Source organism: Nelumbo lutea, chromosome 1 (assembly GCF_056320005.1).
Source record: "Nelumbo lutea isolate HS-2025 chromosome 1, American lotus-T2T, whole genome shotgun sequence".
NCBI classification, from domain to species: Eukaryota; Viridiplantae; Streptophyta; class Magnoliopsida; order Proteales; family Nelumbonaceae; genus Nelumbo; species Nelumbo lutea.
Genome location: NC_142684.1, coordinates 209,107,345 through 209,122,742, shown reverse-complemented (window position 1 = coordinate 209,122,742; position 15,398 = coordinate 209,107,345). Strand labels below are relative to the sequence as shown.

The window sequence follows — 15,398 nt, the reverse complement described above, 5'->3', positions numbered from 1 at the left end:
TGTTCAGATAACAGTCGTGAATACTTTCTTACTTCCTTTCAACAGTATTTAGAACAGCCTGGCATCATTCATCAAACTTCATGTGCATCCACTCCTCAACAAAATGGTGTGGCTGAACGAAAGAACCGTCATCTCCTTGAAACTGCTTGGTCTATTCTTCATCATATGAGTGTTCCTAAACGATTTTGGAGTGATGTTGTACTTACTGCGTGTTTCCTTATTAATCGGATGCCCTTTTTCATTCTTCATGGTCGGTCTTCCTTCTCTATCTTGTTCCCCACCTTGGCTGTGTGTGCTTTGTTCATAATCTGAGTCCTGGAATAGACAAGCTGGATGCACGCTCTATTAAGTGTGTCTTTCTTGGCTACTCTCGGACTCATAAAGGGTACAAGTGTTACAATCCCATTACTCGGAAGTGCTATGTCTGTCCTGATGTCACCTTTTTTGAGTCTGTCCCCTTCTTCAGGGGTCTTGGGAGACATACCCTTGGAGAGAGTGACTCTGTGTCTGAAATGAACAAATCCCTTCTTGGATTTCTCCATGTTGTACCTGTTGACAATCTTGTCAATATTAAGTAGATTAGGACAATCCTATTATCCGTTTCAATCTATTTCTATAGAGTCAAAGTCCCAAGATGTAGGAGGCTTCTCCAAGATCTTTCATGGAGAATTGCTATGAAAGCCATACCTTCACCGTAGTCAACATTCCTGCATCATTCCCAATGAGTAGAATGTCGTCTACATACAGAATTAGGAATGTAACTTTATCTCCCACTGTTTTCCTGTAAACACAAGGTTCATCCAAATTTTGCTCAAAGTCAAACTGTTTGACCATAGAGTTAAATCAGATGTTTCAACTTCTGGAAGCTTGCTTTAATCCATAGATGGATCTATTCAGTTTGTGCACCATGTGTTCCTAACCAAATGCAATAAAGCATTGCGGCTGTTGCATATAGATATCTTCAGTAAGATCTCTATTCAGGAACGCGGTTTTGACATCCATATGCCAAATCTCATAATCGTAGTGTGCTGCTATGGCTAACAAAATCCGAGTGGATTTAAGCATGGCCACAGGCGAAAAGGTTTCCTCATAATCAACTCCTTTCTGAGTGTACCCTTTCGCTACAAGACGAGCTTTATAGGTCTCAACCTTTCCATCAGGGCCCTTCTTCCCCTTGTAGATCCATTTGCAACCAATTGCTTTCACCCCAAGGGGTGGGTCTACGAGAATCCAGACTATTGGTTTTCATTGAATTCATCTTGACTTTCATGGAATCTACCCACTTCAAGGAATCTATGTCCAACATAGCTTCCATACAAGTCGTAGGATCTTCCTCACTATTCGTGGCTTCCATCAAGTAACTTTCTTGATCATAGCCATAACGAATTAGAGGCCTAGACACCCGAGTAGATCTTCTAAGTTAGGTGTTATCTGGAATCTGTGGGACATCTCCCACTACTCCTAAGCTCCCTTTATCAAGAACAATTTCTTGACAATGATCGTTCAAGATGTAATCCTCTTCCGAGGGCATTTTCACTAACAAACACCTTTTGTTCTCTTGTGTCATAGAAAAGGTACCCTACTGAGCCCTTGGGGTAGCCTATAAATAGGCAATAGCTGGTCTTAGATTCCAATTTATCTGCACTTGTTCTTTTAACATGTGCTGGACAACCCCAAATCTTCAAGTGTCTCACACTTGGTTTCTTACCGGTCCATTGCTCATAAGGAGTCTTAGGAACGGATTTGGTTGGAACCCGGTTCAACACGTATGTTGCAATCCCCAATACATGTCTCCAAAGGTGTGATTTGATCCTCATCTTCAGACCAATCTGGATCCAAGACCTGTTTGTAATTACTATTTGAAGTTTGATGGAAATTGTAGAGGTATAGATGATCACAGGGGTCCACATGGATTGGAGGCTCCATCAATGATATTAGAAGCAACCTGTTATGGGATTTCAGTGGGCCTATTGGCAAACTGATGCCTCCGAAGCAGAAACTAGATCCCTTCTAACCAGTCTGAGGCTGGAAAATTCCTTTCATGTGTGGCCTTTACTTGTTGAAAGTGAATTCAAGAAATGTGATTAGTCAGGCTTCTAGCAGTGGCTGCAGTCCTTGGAGACTTTCTCACTTCTTGAATGAGACCCCAGAGCTTTCTGGAGATCTTTTTTGCACCTATAGATGGATACCAAGGGAAATGAATTCTATAGCTGATTCCTTATCAAAATCTGGGGTGTGCAGATCTTTTCTGTAAAGTGATAATTCATTGATGATGTAATTTGTTTGAGGGTGCATTTGGTTTTCTTTTTTTTTCGTTGTACATCCTTCATGTACATTCTCCCCTCTCCCCTTGTGATCCATTTGGTTGAATGAAAGTTACCATTTAAAAAATATATATGGAAGAATAAACAAAGTCTTCCTAGTCAGATTGTGATGGTATAAATCACAGATGTAGAAGAAAACCCTACAACTTGGAGATGCCAATGTAGATTGTTCACTTATAGGTTCTTCCATCAATTACAACAATTTGGGGTAGCCTTGTAGCCCACGTGGTGAAAGAAATTTTGTTTGGAAGGTCGTCATATTTCACTAAGGATACTTCCAAAGAGGGTTTAAAATCACTAAATTTTCCAAGATTTGCTCTGAGCAATCAATATTGTCATTGAACTTAATTTCTGTAACAAAATATTTAGGGTTCATGGAACGTGTAATAAAATCTGGGTAGGTCCCCAAAATGAAGCAAAATAAGGTTTTAGAGGCATTCCTAGTTTATTGGCTGCACTAAAATGTAGATGCTGATAAACTATTTTGTTTCTATCATTGACAATATTCTATGCTTGGATATCTGAATGAGTTTCCACTTAAGCTTGCATGGAATTTGAGAAAAAAAAAGGGAAGTCTTAATTAACTTACTAAATTATATCAATGAGGGATTTCCTTTAGAGAGGTTGGAAAGAAGAGAAGTTTCATCTAGTTAACTGGAACAAAGTCTGCAGACCAAAAACCCAGGGTGGTTTAGGGGTGAGAAGAGTAAAGGATTTTAACACTGCCCTTCCAGGTAAATGGTTCTGGCATTTTGGGGAAAATCAAGGGGGTTTGTGGAGGAGAGTGATCCTTGTCAAGTATGGCAACAGAAATCTTGGGTGGGACCCAGGAGCTGCCTGCCAATCCTACAGATGCTCAGTCTGAAAAGGAATTGAGAAGGCTCATGGTGCTTTTGCAGAAGGGGTGAAGTTCAAGATTGGGTATGGGTTGAGGGTGAAGTTTTGGAAGGATGTTTTGTGTGGAGAAAGGCCACTGGGAGAAACTTTTCCTGATCTCTTTGAGATGGCGGTAGGTAAATAATCCAAAGTAGCAGACTGTATGCAGCTGCAAGATGGAAGTGTGGTGTTGCTTCCTCAATTTAGAAGAAATTTAAATTACTGGGAGATGGATGCAATGATGGAAATGATGCATTTGCTTTATAACACAGACGTAGAATTGGGAGGGATTACTGCAGAGTTTCGCAATGGACAAGGAAGGAAAGTTCACAGTCAAATCTTTTCACAGTGCTTTAACCAATAGAGAGAAGAACAGTTAGTTCCTACCAACATCATTTGGTGCAAGAATGTACCCCCAGAAATTGCCTTTTTGTCTGGACTGCTTATTTAAACAAAATCCAAACCACGGATAATCTCCTGCGGAAGAGAATGCTTTTGGACTCAACAGATTGTGTTCTTTGTGAAGCCACTAGAATCTGTGGACCATCTTCTGTTGCATTGTCATTTTTCTTTTGAGATATGGTCCAGAATAGCTCAACTTTTTAAGGTGCAAAGCTGTCCAGGATCAGTAGCGGAGTTTATAAAAGGTTGGAGGGTGGAAGGTCTAAGAAAAAGAGGAAAACTGATCTGGAACATAGTCCCAGCGGTGGTGTTTTGGTGCTTATGTATGGCAGGAGAGAAACAAAGGGTCTTCAAAAATAAGATTAGCTCTCCAAGTGCTGTTTTTCATAAAATTTTGGGAAAAATGTATTTAGGGCTTATGGGTCATTTGCACTTTAAGAATATAGGTTTCAGTTCCTTTTTTGTATATGAAAATCTTTTTGTAAAGCACAGTGGGGGTATAGTACTGCCAGGGAAGTTTTTTTTATCAGTCCCTGTCTATTTCATCTTGTTGTACATGTTTTGTTTTTCTTGATATATTCTCACTTTATCTTGTCTCAAAAAAACTTACTAAATTAGTTCATAAAAAAAAATTAACTGGCTAAATTAATATCTTGTGATTTCCCTTTTAGGTTTTAGAGGCTCTCAAGGATTCAACATCAACTAGACCAGCTATTTTTGCAATGTCAAACCCTACCAAAAATGGTAAGCAAATTCTGAGAAGTCTTGCGTATGAATTGAACATTGTCAATTGCTATAATTTCTAAATCCTTTCTTTTGCAGCTGAATGCACCCCTGAAGAGGCATTTTCCTATGTGGGTGACCATATCATATTTGCTAGTGGAAGCCCATTCAAAAATGTTGATCTTGGTACGTGACTTAATATGTACATTGTTCAGCCACTAATTCATTCATTCATAATTTCATTTCTAGAGTGTTTTAATGATTCACAACTAACTGTGGCAGAGAAGAAAAGCACAAGATGCTTGGCAAAACATTAGGAACACTGTACTCTATACTAGTATGCAACATTAGGGATATAAACAGATCGGATTGGATTCAAATCAGGGTATATTCGAATCTGATTCGATACTATTCATGTCGGATCTGATCCGATCTGATAGGACTCTATTGAATTTGAATCCTATCGGTAAATCAGATCTTTGGATCTGATCCAATCCTACATGTTTTCCTAAAAAATAATAAATTGTTAAAAGAAAAATAAAATGTACTAATTTAAATAAAGTAAAAACAGAAAATATAAGTATTTTTTAATTATTTTCATCATTTATATGCATGTTTTTTATAAAAAAAATAAATAATATAATAAATTTATAAAAATATAATGTAAAAAATATTTATAAATAAATAAATAACATATATATGTGTATTATATATTTATATTTATAAATATATAATATACATCGGATTGGATCTTCTCAGATCGGATAGGGGTGATCCGAATTTGAACAATAGGACCAGATCTCGGATTGAATAAGATCATGATCCGATCCATTTGCACCCCTATGCAACATTAGCAAAGTTGTGCAATGGAGCCTAAATATTTCAGAACCTGATATTGTAATGCATCGGCATAGAATTGACAGAGGATCATTGGAACATTGCATAAACTCAATGTGAGACTGTATTTTGATATGCATGTTGACTGAGTGGAACATGGGAAGAGCAGACATAGGGAATTGATAACCAAACTGTTGTTATAAATGCACAAGTAGATAGTGGGTGGGAAATTATGAAGCTTAAGAACTATCAATTGAGGAAACAATCTGTGAATTGGAGATAGACCTAAGAGAAAATTTTCTTGTACCATTTCAATCTGAATAACCTTATTTGTGGTACAAAATGGCCAATAAGCCTACCTAACAATCAAGAATATAATTCCATGAAAATTAACCATCTCTTTTTTGCTCAGGCAAGATGGTAAAGGTAGCCTATTAATCCCCTTTTTTCTATTCATTGTTATTTCTTCCTTCTTGGGAGGAAGGGGGTTATAAACCATACTAGAAGTGGCTCAATTATTGGAAAATCCTGATCAATAAGCACGCCTTATGCAAGGAGAGGAGCTTAGACTATTTATGAGTGTAGGAGAGTGAAACATATTATCGGAAGTGTAATATTGTAATTGTACCATCAGTTAGTATTTGAATAAAAGAAAAGATAATTGGTTGAATAGATCAATCCCACAATTGAACCTCAAATGCTCCCTCTTTCTTTCTTCTTTATGGATTTCTTCTTCTTTCTTCATCCCTCTCTTCCTCTATTAGATCCAAGGTTATAAGACAACTTGGTAATAGAGCATCTACAGAGAAAAACAAGGGGTGCTTGGATGCTTGCACAGTTCCTTGCTGATGTCATCATGGCCTCGGGAATCACTCAATAGTACCAGTCAATGGTAGATCTTTTGTGGATTCTGAAAACAATCTTTTGAGGAAATTTTGGAAAAAAAAAGCATGAATTTTTCTGATCAGGGGGCATCACTCAATAGTACCAGTCTATGGTATATCTTTTGTGGATTCAATAAAACAATTTTTAGGATTTTTGGAGGTACCTATATGATTCTTTTGAGGAAAACTCAAAAAACAAGCATGAATTTTTCTGATCAAACAATCCGATCAAATGTTTTTGGGGTTCAAGGAGATAAAAAACAATGTAAACAATGCATGTGTATGTTAAGTCAAAGAATAGAAGAAAATAAACATATGAAGGGATAGATCCCTTTCCATTTTGAATGTGATAGAGACTTAGAGGAGTGATGTGTGAGTGTGTTAACCATAGAGAGAATAGAAGAAAACAAACATATGAAGGGACAGAGTCCTTGTTATTTTGGATGTGATAGAGATGGGACGAGAGAATATGTAAATGTATTGATTGTAGAGAAAAGGGAAGAAAATGAGGGGTAGACCCTTAACCATTTTATAGTATTTGATGAGTCACCTGCAATGATTAAGTTCTGGATTCCCAATTTATGACTCAGTGACCCATATTTTGCTTACAATTAGAAAGATAGGAGTAATCGTAATAGATTTTTAGAAAAAACAAAACAAAGCAAAACAAAAGAGGTGGCAAAGCCCTCCCTAGGTTGAAAATTAGTGTTTATGAAATCCTTCTGCATTTATGTTATCAACCCATGATTGAGGTGGCCAATCGGACTTGTCAACCTGTCACTAGACCAAAGGTCCATTTCACCACTGGACCACTTATCACCATTGACTCAGTCAAAAACCCAATGACCTGTCTGGTTGAACTGCTGAACTGTTTGACCCAGTCATTGAGTCACAGGTTAGATATTAGTTCACTTTTTTACTGTTTTGTATTTTTATCCATTTTCATCATTTATAAAATAATTTTTATTTATCATATTTTTTTAATATGATGAATATATAATATTAGAGATATGCCCAATTTTTCTACATATTTTCTGTATTTTTCATTATTTAATTATAGGGAAAATTCCTGATCAGTACCCTGTACTTTAGGGGTTGTCTTGTCTCAAGTCAGTCCCCAAACTTCAAAACGTGTCTCTGCAGTACCTGAACTTTCAAAATGTGTCTAATAGGTCCCTGCCGTTAACAGTCTGTCAGTTAATTTTGGAAATGTCAAAATTGTCTTCTACCTTGAGACTGAAGACGGAAATGTTATAGATCGTTACCAATCTAACAAGTTCTATGGATTCTTTGTTTTCAGTTCTTAAAATAAAATGGCAAGAGGTAGCAGAACATCTTTCCCTGAGAATAACTTCAGAAACAGAGAATAACTCGTGATAGTTATAGCAAAAGGCTCTCCCTTGTGCCAAGGGTTTTAATAAAGCCAATAACATTACATATCATGTAAACTTACCGTGCATCTTTCCATATGAGAACAAAGCGAGAAAGACGCGAAAAACACTATTTGGAGCTTCCTGAAACCAGAACAAAATGAGCTTCTCGTGTCTTTTTGGCGCACCGACTTTTGATGGCTATATCTGTTACAAACCAAACAGAAAAAGACTGCGGCACAGTCTGCCCGGTCTGTAAACAACCAAAAGACCACGCAGAAAGACGCACCCAACAGTCTTTTCTTTCCAGAAGAGAGAGAAAAGAGAGAAGAGAGGAGAGAAGAGAGATACGAAGAGAAGAGGAGAAAAATTGTTTGAGAGTTAAAAACTGAAGCTGGCTCCCAGCTTCCTATTTGTATTAACATGATGTAAAATAAAAGAAACAGAAATTACAAGCATGCCCCTGGTGGCCCACCCTAATAATAAGAACTTACAAAGAAAAGAACATGCTGACAGCACCCTAACAGCAAAATAAAAAGACTAATTCTAACAACACTCCCCCTCAAGTTGGGCTGAATATATCTATCATGCCCAACTTGTCACACAACTCATTATGCCGCAAGTATGGAAGCCCTTTTGTGAGAACATCAGCTAGTTGCTCCTTGGAGTTGCATAAGGAGTACAAATTTCTCCCTTCTCCAGTTTTTCTCTTATGAAGTGCTTGTCCACTTCAATATGCTTGGTCCTATCATGTAGGATAGGATTGCTAGCAATATTTGTAGCTGCCTTGTTGTCATAGTAAAGAGACATAGGGTTGTGAATAGTTATCCCAAGTTCCCCTAGAAGGTTCTTTAGCCAAAGTACTTCAGCGACCCCATGTGCCATAGCCCTATACTTCGCTTCAGCACTTAACCTTGCAACTACACTTTGTTTTTTGCTTCTCCATGTCACTAGATTTTCTCCCACAAATGTGCAGTATCCACTTGTTAGCTTTCTATCATCCACAGCACCTGCCCAATTAGCATCTATATAGACTTCCACCTTCAGATAATTATGTTTATTGAATAGCAACCCTGTTCCTGGATACTTCTTCAAATACCTAAGAATCCTCTCTGTTGTCTCCATGTGTGGTCTCTTAGGGGAATGCATGAATTGGCTTAGGACCCTAACTGAATAAGCAATGTCTGGACATGTCAGGGACAAATAGAGCAACATTCCCACAGACCTTTGAAACTGTTTCACATCTTTTAGAGGTTCACCATCACAATCACCCAGTTTATGATCTACATCCATAGGAGTATCTGCTAGCTTTGCTCCTAACTTGCCTGTTTCTTGTAACAAATCAAGGGCATACTTCCTTTGAGAAATAAAAATGCCCCTTTTTGAGCGGGCAACTTCAATTCCAAGAAAGTACTTTAGTGGACCCAGATCTTTCACTTCAAATTTGGAGGCTAGTAATGTCTTCAACCTTTGTATTTCTAAGCTCCAGTTTCCTGTAATGATGACATCATCCACATACACTATTAGTACAACAACTTGTTCCTGACATCTCTTCATAAAGAGAGTGTGATCAAACTGACATTGTTTGAATCCTACTTGCTGGACCACCTTATGAAATTTACTGAACCATGCCCTGGGAGATTGTTTTAAACCATAGAAAGACTTTCTTAGCTTGCACACCTTATTTTCACTCCCTTTGGCACAGAACCCTGGGGGTTGAACCATGTACACCTCCTCCTCCAAGTCACCATTTAAGAAGGCATTCTTTATATCCAACTAATGAAATTCCCAATCAAGGTTTGCATCCAGTGATAGAAGAACCTGAATTGAGTTCATCTTAGCTACTAGAGCAAACGTCTCATCATAGTCAACATCATAGACTTGACTGTACCCTTTTGCTACCAACCTTGCTTTGTACCTTTCAACTGTCCCGTCCGCCTTGTGTTTCACTGTATACACCCACTTGCACCCTACTAGGTCTTTCCCCCTTGGAAGATCCACCAACTCCCAAGTCTGATTCTTATGGAGAGCATTAATCTCCTCCTCCATGGCATATGTCCATTTAGGGTATTTTAAAGCCTCTGCAACATTTCTAGGTATAGGTATGTTATCAACTACATATAAGAACGCATGATAAGAGGGGGAAATGTGGTCATAGGAGACATACCGGGTAGTGAGGTGTTTGGTAGTGCATGGCCTGACTCCCTTTCTTTGAGCAATAGGAATGTCAAGGTCATCCACAACTGAAGAGAGAGTTGGGGTATCAACAGGTGGGATAGTACCTAGTTCATTTGGACTTACCTCATGGGAGTCTGAAGGTGTCGGTTGCTCAGTATTTGGTGGCTCCACATCTTTGTCACATTGCTGATCTCTACAGCGTGTACGTTGGAAGACATGAAAAGGAGTAGGATCCGGAATAGAAGGAAGAGAGACTTGATGGACCTGGATTTGCTTCTCCTCTTCCACGCTACTCGCCCCCTGAGGGGAAGCAGGGAAGAATGGTTCAAACTCAAAAAAGGAGACATCCATAGAGACAAAGAACTTATGATCAATGGGATTAAAGCACCGATAACCCTTTTGAGTAGAGGGATACCCCAGAAAGATACATGGAATAGACCGAGGGTCTAACTTGCCACGAGACGGAGATAAATCATGGACAAAAGCATGACAACCAAAAACTCTCATGGGAACGGAAAACAAAGGAGATTGGGTAAACAACAACTGATGAGGGGCCTTGTAGTTCAACACTCTGGAAGGCATGCGATTGATGACATAAGCAGCAGTTAACACAACATCTATCCAAAAATGTTTTGGTGCATTCATGTGTAACATCATCCCTCGTGCAACCTCAAGGAGGTGTCTGTTCTTTCTCTTTGCAACACCATTTTGTTGCGGTGTTCTTGCACATGAGCTCCTATGAATGGATCCATGGGAAGAAAAGAACTCATTGAGCTCACCATGGAAATACTCCTTTGCATTATCTGATTGAAAATTTTGAATTTCAACATGAAATTGTGTAAACACCATCCTCTGGAAGTCCCGCACAACCTTTGGAACTTCGTCTCTACTACGCATGGGAAACACCCATGTATAACGGGAGAAATCATCAATCATTGTGATAAAGTACTTATACCCGCCCTTCGAAGTTATAGTAGTAGGTCCCCATACATCAGAATACACAATATGGAAAGGGAAATTTGATCTTTGTAAAATCCCTATTCGATTCTAGGTTAAAGTAGAGAAGAAGAAGAGAAGAAGAAGAAGAAGGAGGAGAAGAAGAAGGGTTCGGCCAGATTAGGAAAATCAGTCCACCTCTAGCCGACCCACTTGTATTTATCTCAAATAATATAGTTACAAGAAAGACCATATTGTCCCTCATAAGTGATGGGACACATAACTTAAACTTAAATAAAATAGACCTTTCACTCTCAAATAGATAAACCCAAATGACCAAAATACCCCTGATTTGTGTATTCTAACACTCCCCCTCAAGCTGGAGAGTATATGTCATATAGTCCCAGTTTGTCACAAATATAATCTTCTCTGCCCCGAGACAATCCCTTTGTAAAGAGATGTGAACAGCAGCTTGGTTATTGTTACGAGATTATAGGTTATAATTATAGGCTGTAATTATGGAGTATTAGCCCAATTAGGAATAGCTTGATTATGGGAATTATTCTTGGAGGAGGTAGTTGATTTTCTTCCTATTTTAGTATCTACAAGGCTGTATATATATGTATTATTTTCTCAGTTGAAAGAGACATCAATTTCTTCCAATTCTTGTTCTATCACAATTATCACAGTATAGTCTCATGGGTTTGTCAACCAAGAACCCCATCTCTTGTAGCAAGTTCTTCAACCATACTAGTTCACATGTGGTATGAGCCATAGCTCTGTACTCAGCTTCTGCACTACTCCTTGCCACCACTATTTGTTTCTTGTTCTTCCAAGTTACAAGATTGCCACCAAGGAAGGTACAATACCTTGTAGTTGATCTCTTATCTGATACAGAACCAGCCCAATCAGCATCTGTATACCCTACTATTTCAAGAGTCCCTCCACTTTGGTATAGCAAACCATGACCTGGAGCACCCTTTAGGTACCTAACAATCCTTAGAACTGCTTCCTAATGAGGAATCTGAGGATGTTGCATAAACTGACTCACCATACTCACAGCAAATGATATATCTAGTCGGGTAATAGTCAGATAATTCAACTTTCCCACCAACCTCCTGTATCTTCTAGGATCATCAAACTCTTCACATGCATCAACACTCAACTTGACATTAAGTTTCATAGGAGTCTCTGTTGGTTTAGCACCTAACAGTCATGTTTCTTCAAGTAGGTCAAGAACATATTTTCTTTGACATAAGTTAATTCCATGCCTTGACCTTGCAACTTCTATTCCTAGGAAGTACTTCAGCTTACTCAAATCTTTCATATTGAAGTGGTCCTGTAGGAATTTCTTCAACCTGTCAATCCCGTTACTGTCACTCCCAGTTATGACAATATCATCCACATACACCACTAGCAAGATTTTCCCACCTTTTGAGTCATGGCTGAACACAGAATGGTCTACCTGACACTGTTTCATTCCAAAGTCTTTCACTACTTCACTGAACCTACCAAACCATGCACGTAGAGATTGTTTCAGTCCATAAATTGCCTTTTTGAGTCTACAAACCTTACCATCCTCCCCCTGAGCAACAAACCCTGTCAGTTGCTCCATATACACTTCCTCAATGAGATCACCATGTAGGAAAGCATTTTTTATGTCAAGTTGCACAAGAGGCCAATCATGCATAGCAGCTAATGAAATCAACACACGAACTAAACCAGTTTTAGCCATAGGAGAAAATGTCTCCATATAGTCCACACCATACAGCTGAGAATAGCCCTTGGTCACTAACCTGGCCTTTAATCGCTCCACACTGCCATCTGGAAGATACTTCACTGTGTAGACCCACTTACACCCAACAGCATGCTTACCAGGAGGAAGAGTAGTGAATTCCCACGTGTGATTGTGTTGTAGAGCAGAGAGTTCCTCTTCCATGGCTTGCCGCCACCCTAGGGAGGTAAGGGCTTCCTGGACAGTCTTGGGAATGGAAATAGATGATAGCAATGATATAAAGTTGCGATGAGAAGCAGAAAGGTGAGCAGCTGAAACATAGTGTGAAATAGGATGAGAAATACAAGTGCGTTTACCTTTCCTCCAGGCAATAGGAAGATCAAGATCTAAGGGAGAAGAAGCAATGATAGGATCTATCGAGGAGGGCTGAATTGGAGGAGGGGCCGGTGCTCTTCTGTGAGTATACACTTGTTTGATTGGTGGCCTCTCAGTAGTAACTGGCATGGGAGGTGAATCTGCAACTGGAATGGGAGCCACGGGAAGGGGATCCGCAACAGGGACGGGAAGAGGAACTACGGAGGAAGGAGAAGAAACCACAGTATCTGAGAAAAAATGAACTGATTCAAAGAATGTGACATTGGAGCACACAAATGACTTATGGAATTTAGGGTTATAGCACTTATACCCTTTTTGAGTCCTTGAGTAGCCAAGGAAGATACACTTAGTAGCTCGTGCATCCAACTTGTCTAAACTAGGCCCCAAGTTTTGAACAAAACAAACACATCCAAAGACTCCTGGGGTGAGAGGGAACGGAGACAAGGTGGGAAACAACACCGAGAAGGGGGATTGACTTCCAATGATGGACATGGGCATCCAATTGATGAGAAAACAGGATGTGAGGACGGCATCACTCCAAAAATGCTTTGGGACATTCATATTAAGCATCAAGGACCGAGCAGTTTCAAGGAGATGTCGATTTTTCCGTTCAGCTACACCGTTCTGTTGTGGGGTGTAGGCACAAGAAGTTTGATGAATTATCCCATGGTGCTCTAAGTATTGCTGAAATGGTATTGAGATGTATTCTTTGGCATTATCGGAGCGAAGAATTTTAATATGAACACCAAATTGGGTACGTATTTCAGCATAAAATTTTTTTGAAAAATAGAAAGCAATTCACTACGATCTTTCATAAGATAAATCCATGTCATCCTTGAAAAGTCATCAACAAAAATTACAAAATACTTATAGCCATTGTATGACATCACTTTAATCGGACCCCAGACATCAGAATGAACTAAAGAAAAAGGACTCGAGACACGACTATCAACTCTTGGACTAAAAGAGACTCTATGATGTTTCCTAAGCTGACATGAATCACAATCCAAAATGAAAGATGACTCAAGGAAGGAACCAGCAACTTCAGAGCCTTGAGAGAAGGATGACCAAGTCTGTAGTGCCATTGAAGAGGAGTAAGAGACGACTGAAAAGCTGCTGGAGGGTCACCACCATCAAGGTAATACAATCCACCTGCCTCATGCCCTCCACCAATCTTCATCCCCGCCTTGAGATCCTGAAACACACAAGAAGAGGGATAAGAAGTTATGGAACAATTAAGTGACTTGGTTAATCTACTAACAGACATAAGGTTAAAGGGGAACTTGGGAACATATAAAACAGATGATAAAGGCAAGGAGGAGAGATCAACATCACCAACACCACAGATGGGAGATGTAGAACCATTAGCAAGAGTAACTGTTTGAGATGTGGAGGACCGAGAAAGAGAAGAAAATACATTAGGAGTCCCAGACATATGGTCCAAGGCTCCGGAGTCAATGATCCAGTGTGAAGGCTTGGAAGCCAAGCAAGCCATACCTGAATGGGCAACGGTAGTTGTGTTCTGCTTAGATGTCTGAAGGAATTGCTCATATACTGCACGGGGTACACTCACCATCTCCTTCCCAGAAGCATCAGTAGATGTGGAGGGGATCAGGTCAATTTGCTGACTTTCAGTAATTGTACCACTACCCTTAGTCACAACATGGTTAGCCCAAGTGTTGGGTGGACCATGTAAATCATAGCAGAAATTAACCGTGTGCCTCTCTAATCCACAGTGTGTACACTTCCTAGGGGCATTACTTCTTCCTTTACCATGATCTCTCCCTGAGTCCCGACCTCCACTTCAGCCACCAGCACGGTTAAACATGGGACCACCACGGTTACCTGGAAGTCCACGACCACCACCACCACCTCTATTTCCACGGCCTCCCCCTCTAGTCACCACAAAACCAGATCTGTCTGAGAGAGAAGAATGCTCTATAGACTCAATAGATGTCCTCCTAAGACGGGCAAAAACTTCTACAAGTGAGGGAAGAGTAGACCCCCCCAGTATTTGTGCTCGGACAGGCTCATATTCAGCCTTCAAACCCACCAGAAACCTTGTCACATCAAGTTGCTCACGTTGTTGTTGCTGAATCTGAACATCCTGTGTTAGAGGATGATACACATTGAGCTCATTTCGGATATTCCTCAAACTTGCATAGTATTCCTCCAAGCTTTGACTGCCTTGCTTCAGATTAAAGTACTCTTGGTACAACTGATACACCCTAGTTGTATTGTCTTGTCCGGAGTACAGTTTCTTATCATGATCCCAGATTTCTTTAGTTGTATCTAGGAACGTAAAGTTCACACTAATTTTTGGTTCCATGCTATTCCACAGCCATGTCATTATTTGTGCATCTTTCTATTCCCAGTCACTAAACCCTGAAGAATCAGAGGAGGGTTTCTCCTCTCTCACATGTTTTACCTTTTTCTTGGCCTTTAAAAACACCTCCACAGATTTTGCCCATGGCACATAGTTCTCACCATTCAACTTAATAGATGTCATTTGAACATTTAGGTAATCTGGAGAAATCATAACGCCTGTTTATTGTCATTCCCATCTCCAATCGATGCCATCTTAACTAATTCACCTTCGAAAATTCAGCACAACCTCATGCACTTCCACAAAACTTATCTCACTTTCAGCACTACCAACTTCTTCAAATACACATTGCACATCAAATACAAAAGCTGAAATCACTCAGTCATTAAATCAAACACCTGTACTGCACACTGCAGAACCATTCATACACCA

At 39.6% G+C, this 15,398-nt stretch overlaps 1 protein-coding gene across 2 annotated transcripts in view; it reads left to right on the top strand.

The window, feature by feature from the left end:
* LOC148880709 (NAD-dependent malic enzyme, mitochondrial-like) overlaps nucleotides 1–15,398 on the top strand; it is a 139,585-nt gene that overhangs the window by 116,515 nt on the left and 7,672 nt on the right. For both annotated transcript variants that reach the window (XM_088962683.1, XM_088962684.1), the window contains 2 exons: nucleotides 4,274–4,346; nucleotides 4,425–4,511. In XM_088962683.1, coding sequence (XP_088818809.1) covers nucleotides 4,274–4,346; nucleotides 4,425–4,511 — 160 coding nt within the window. The remainder of the gene's footprint in view (nucleotides 1–4,273; nucleotides 4,347–4,424; nucleotides 4,512–15,398) is intronic.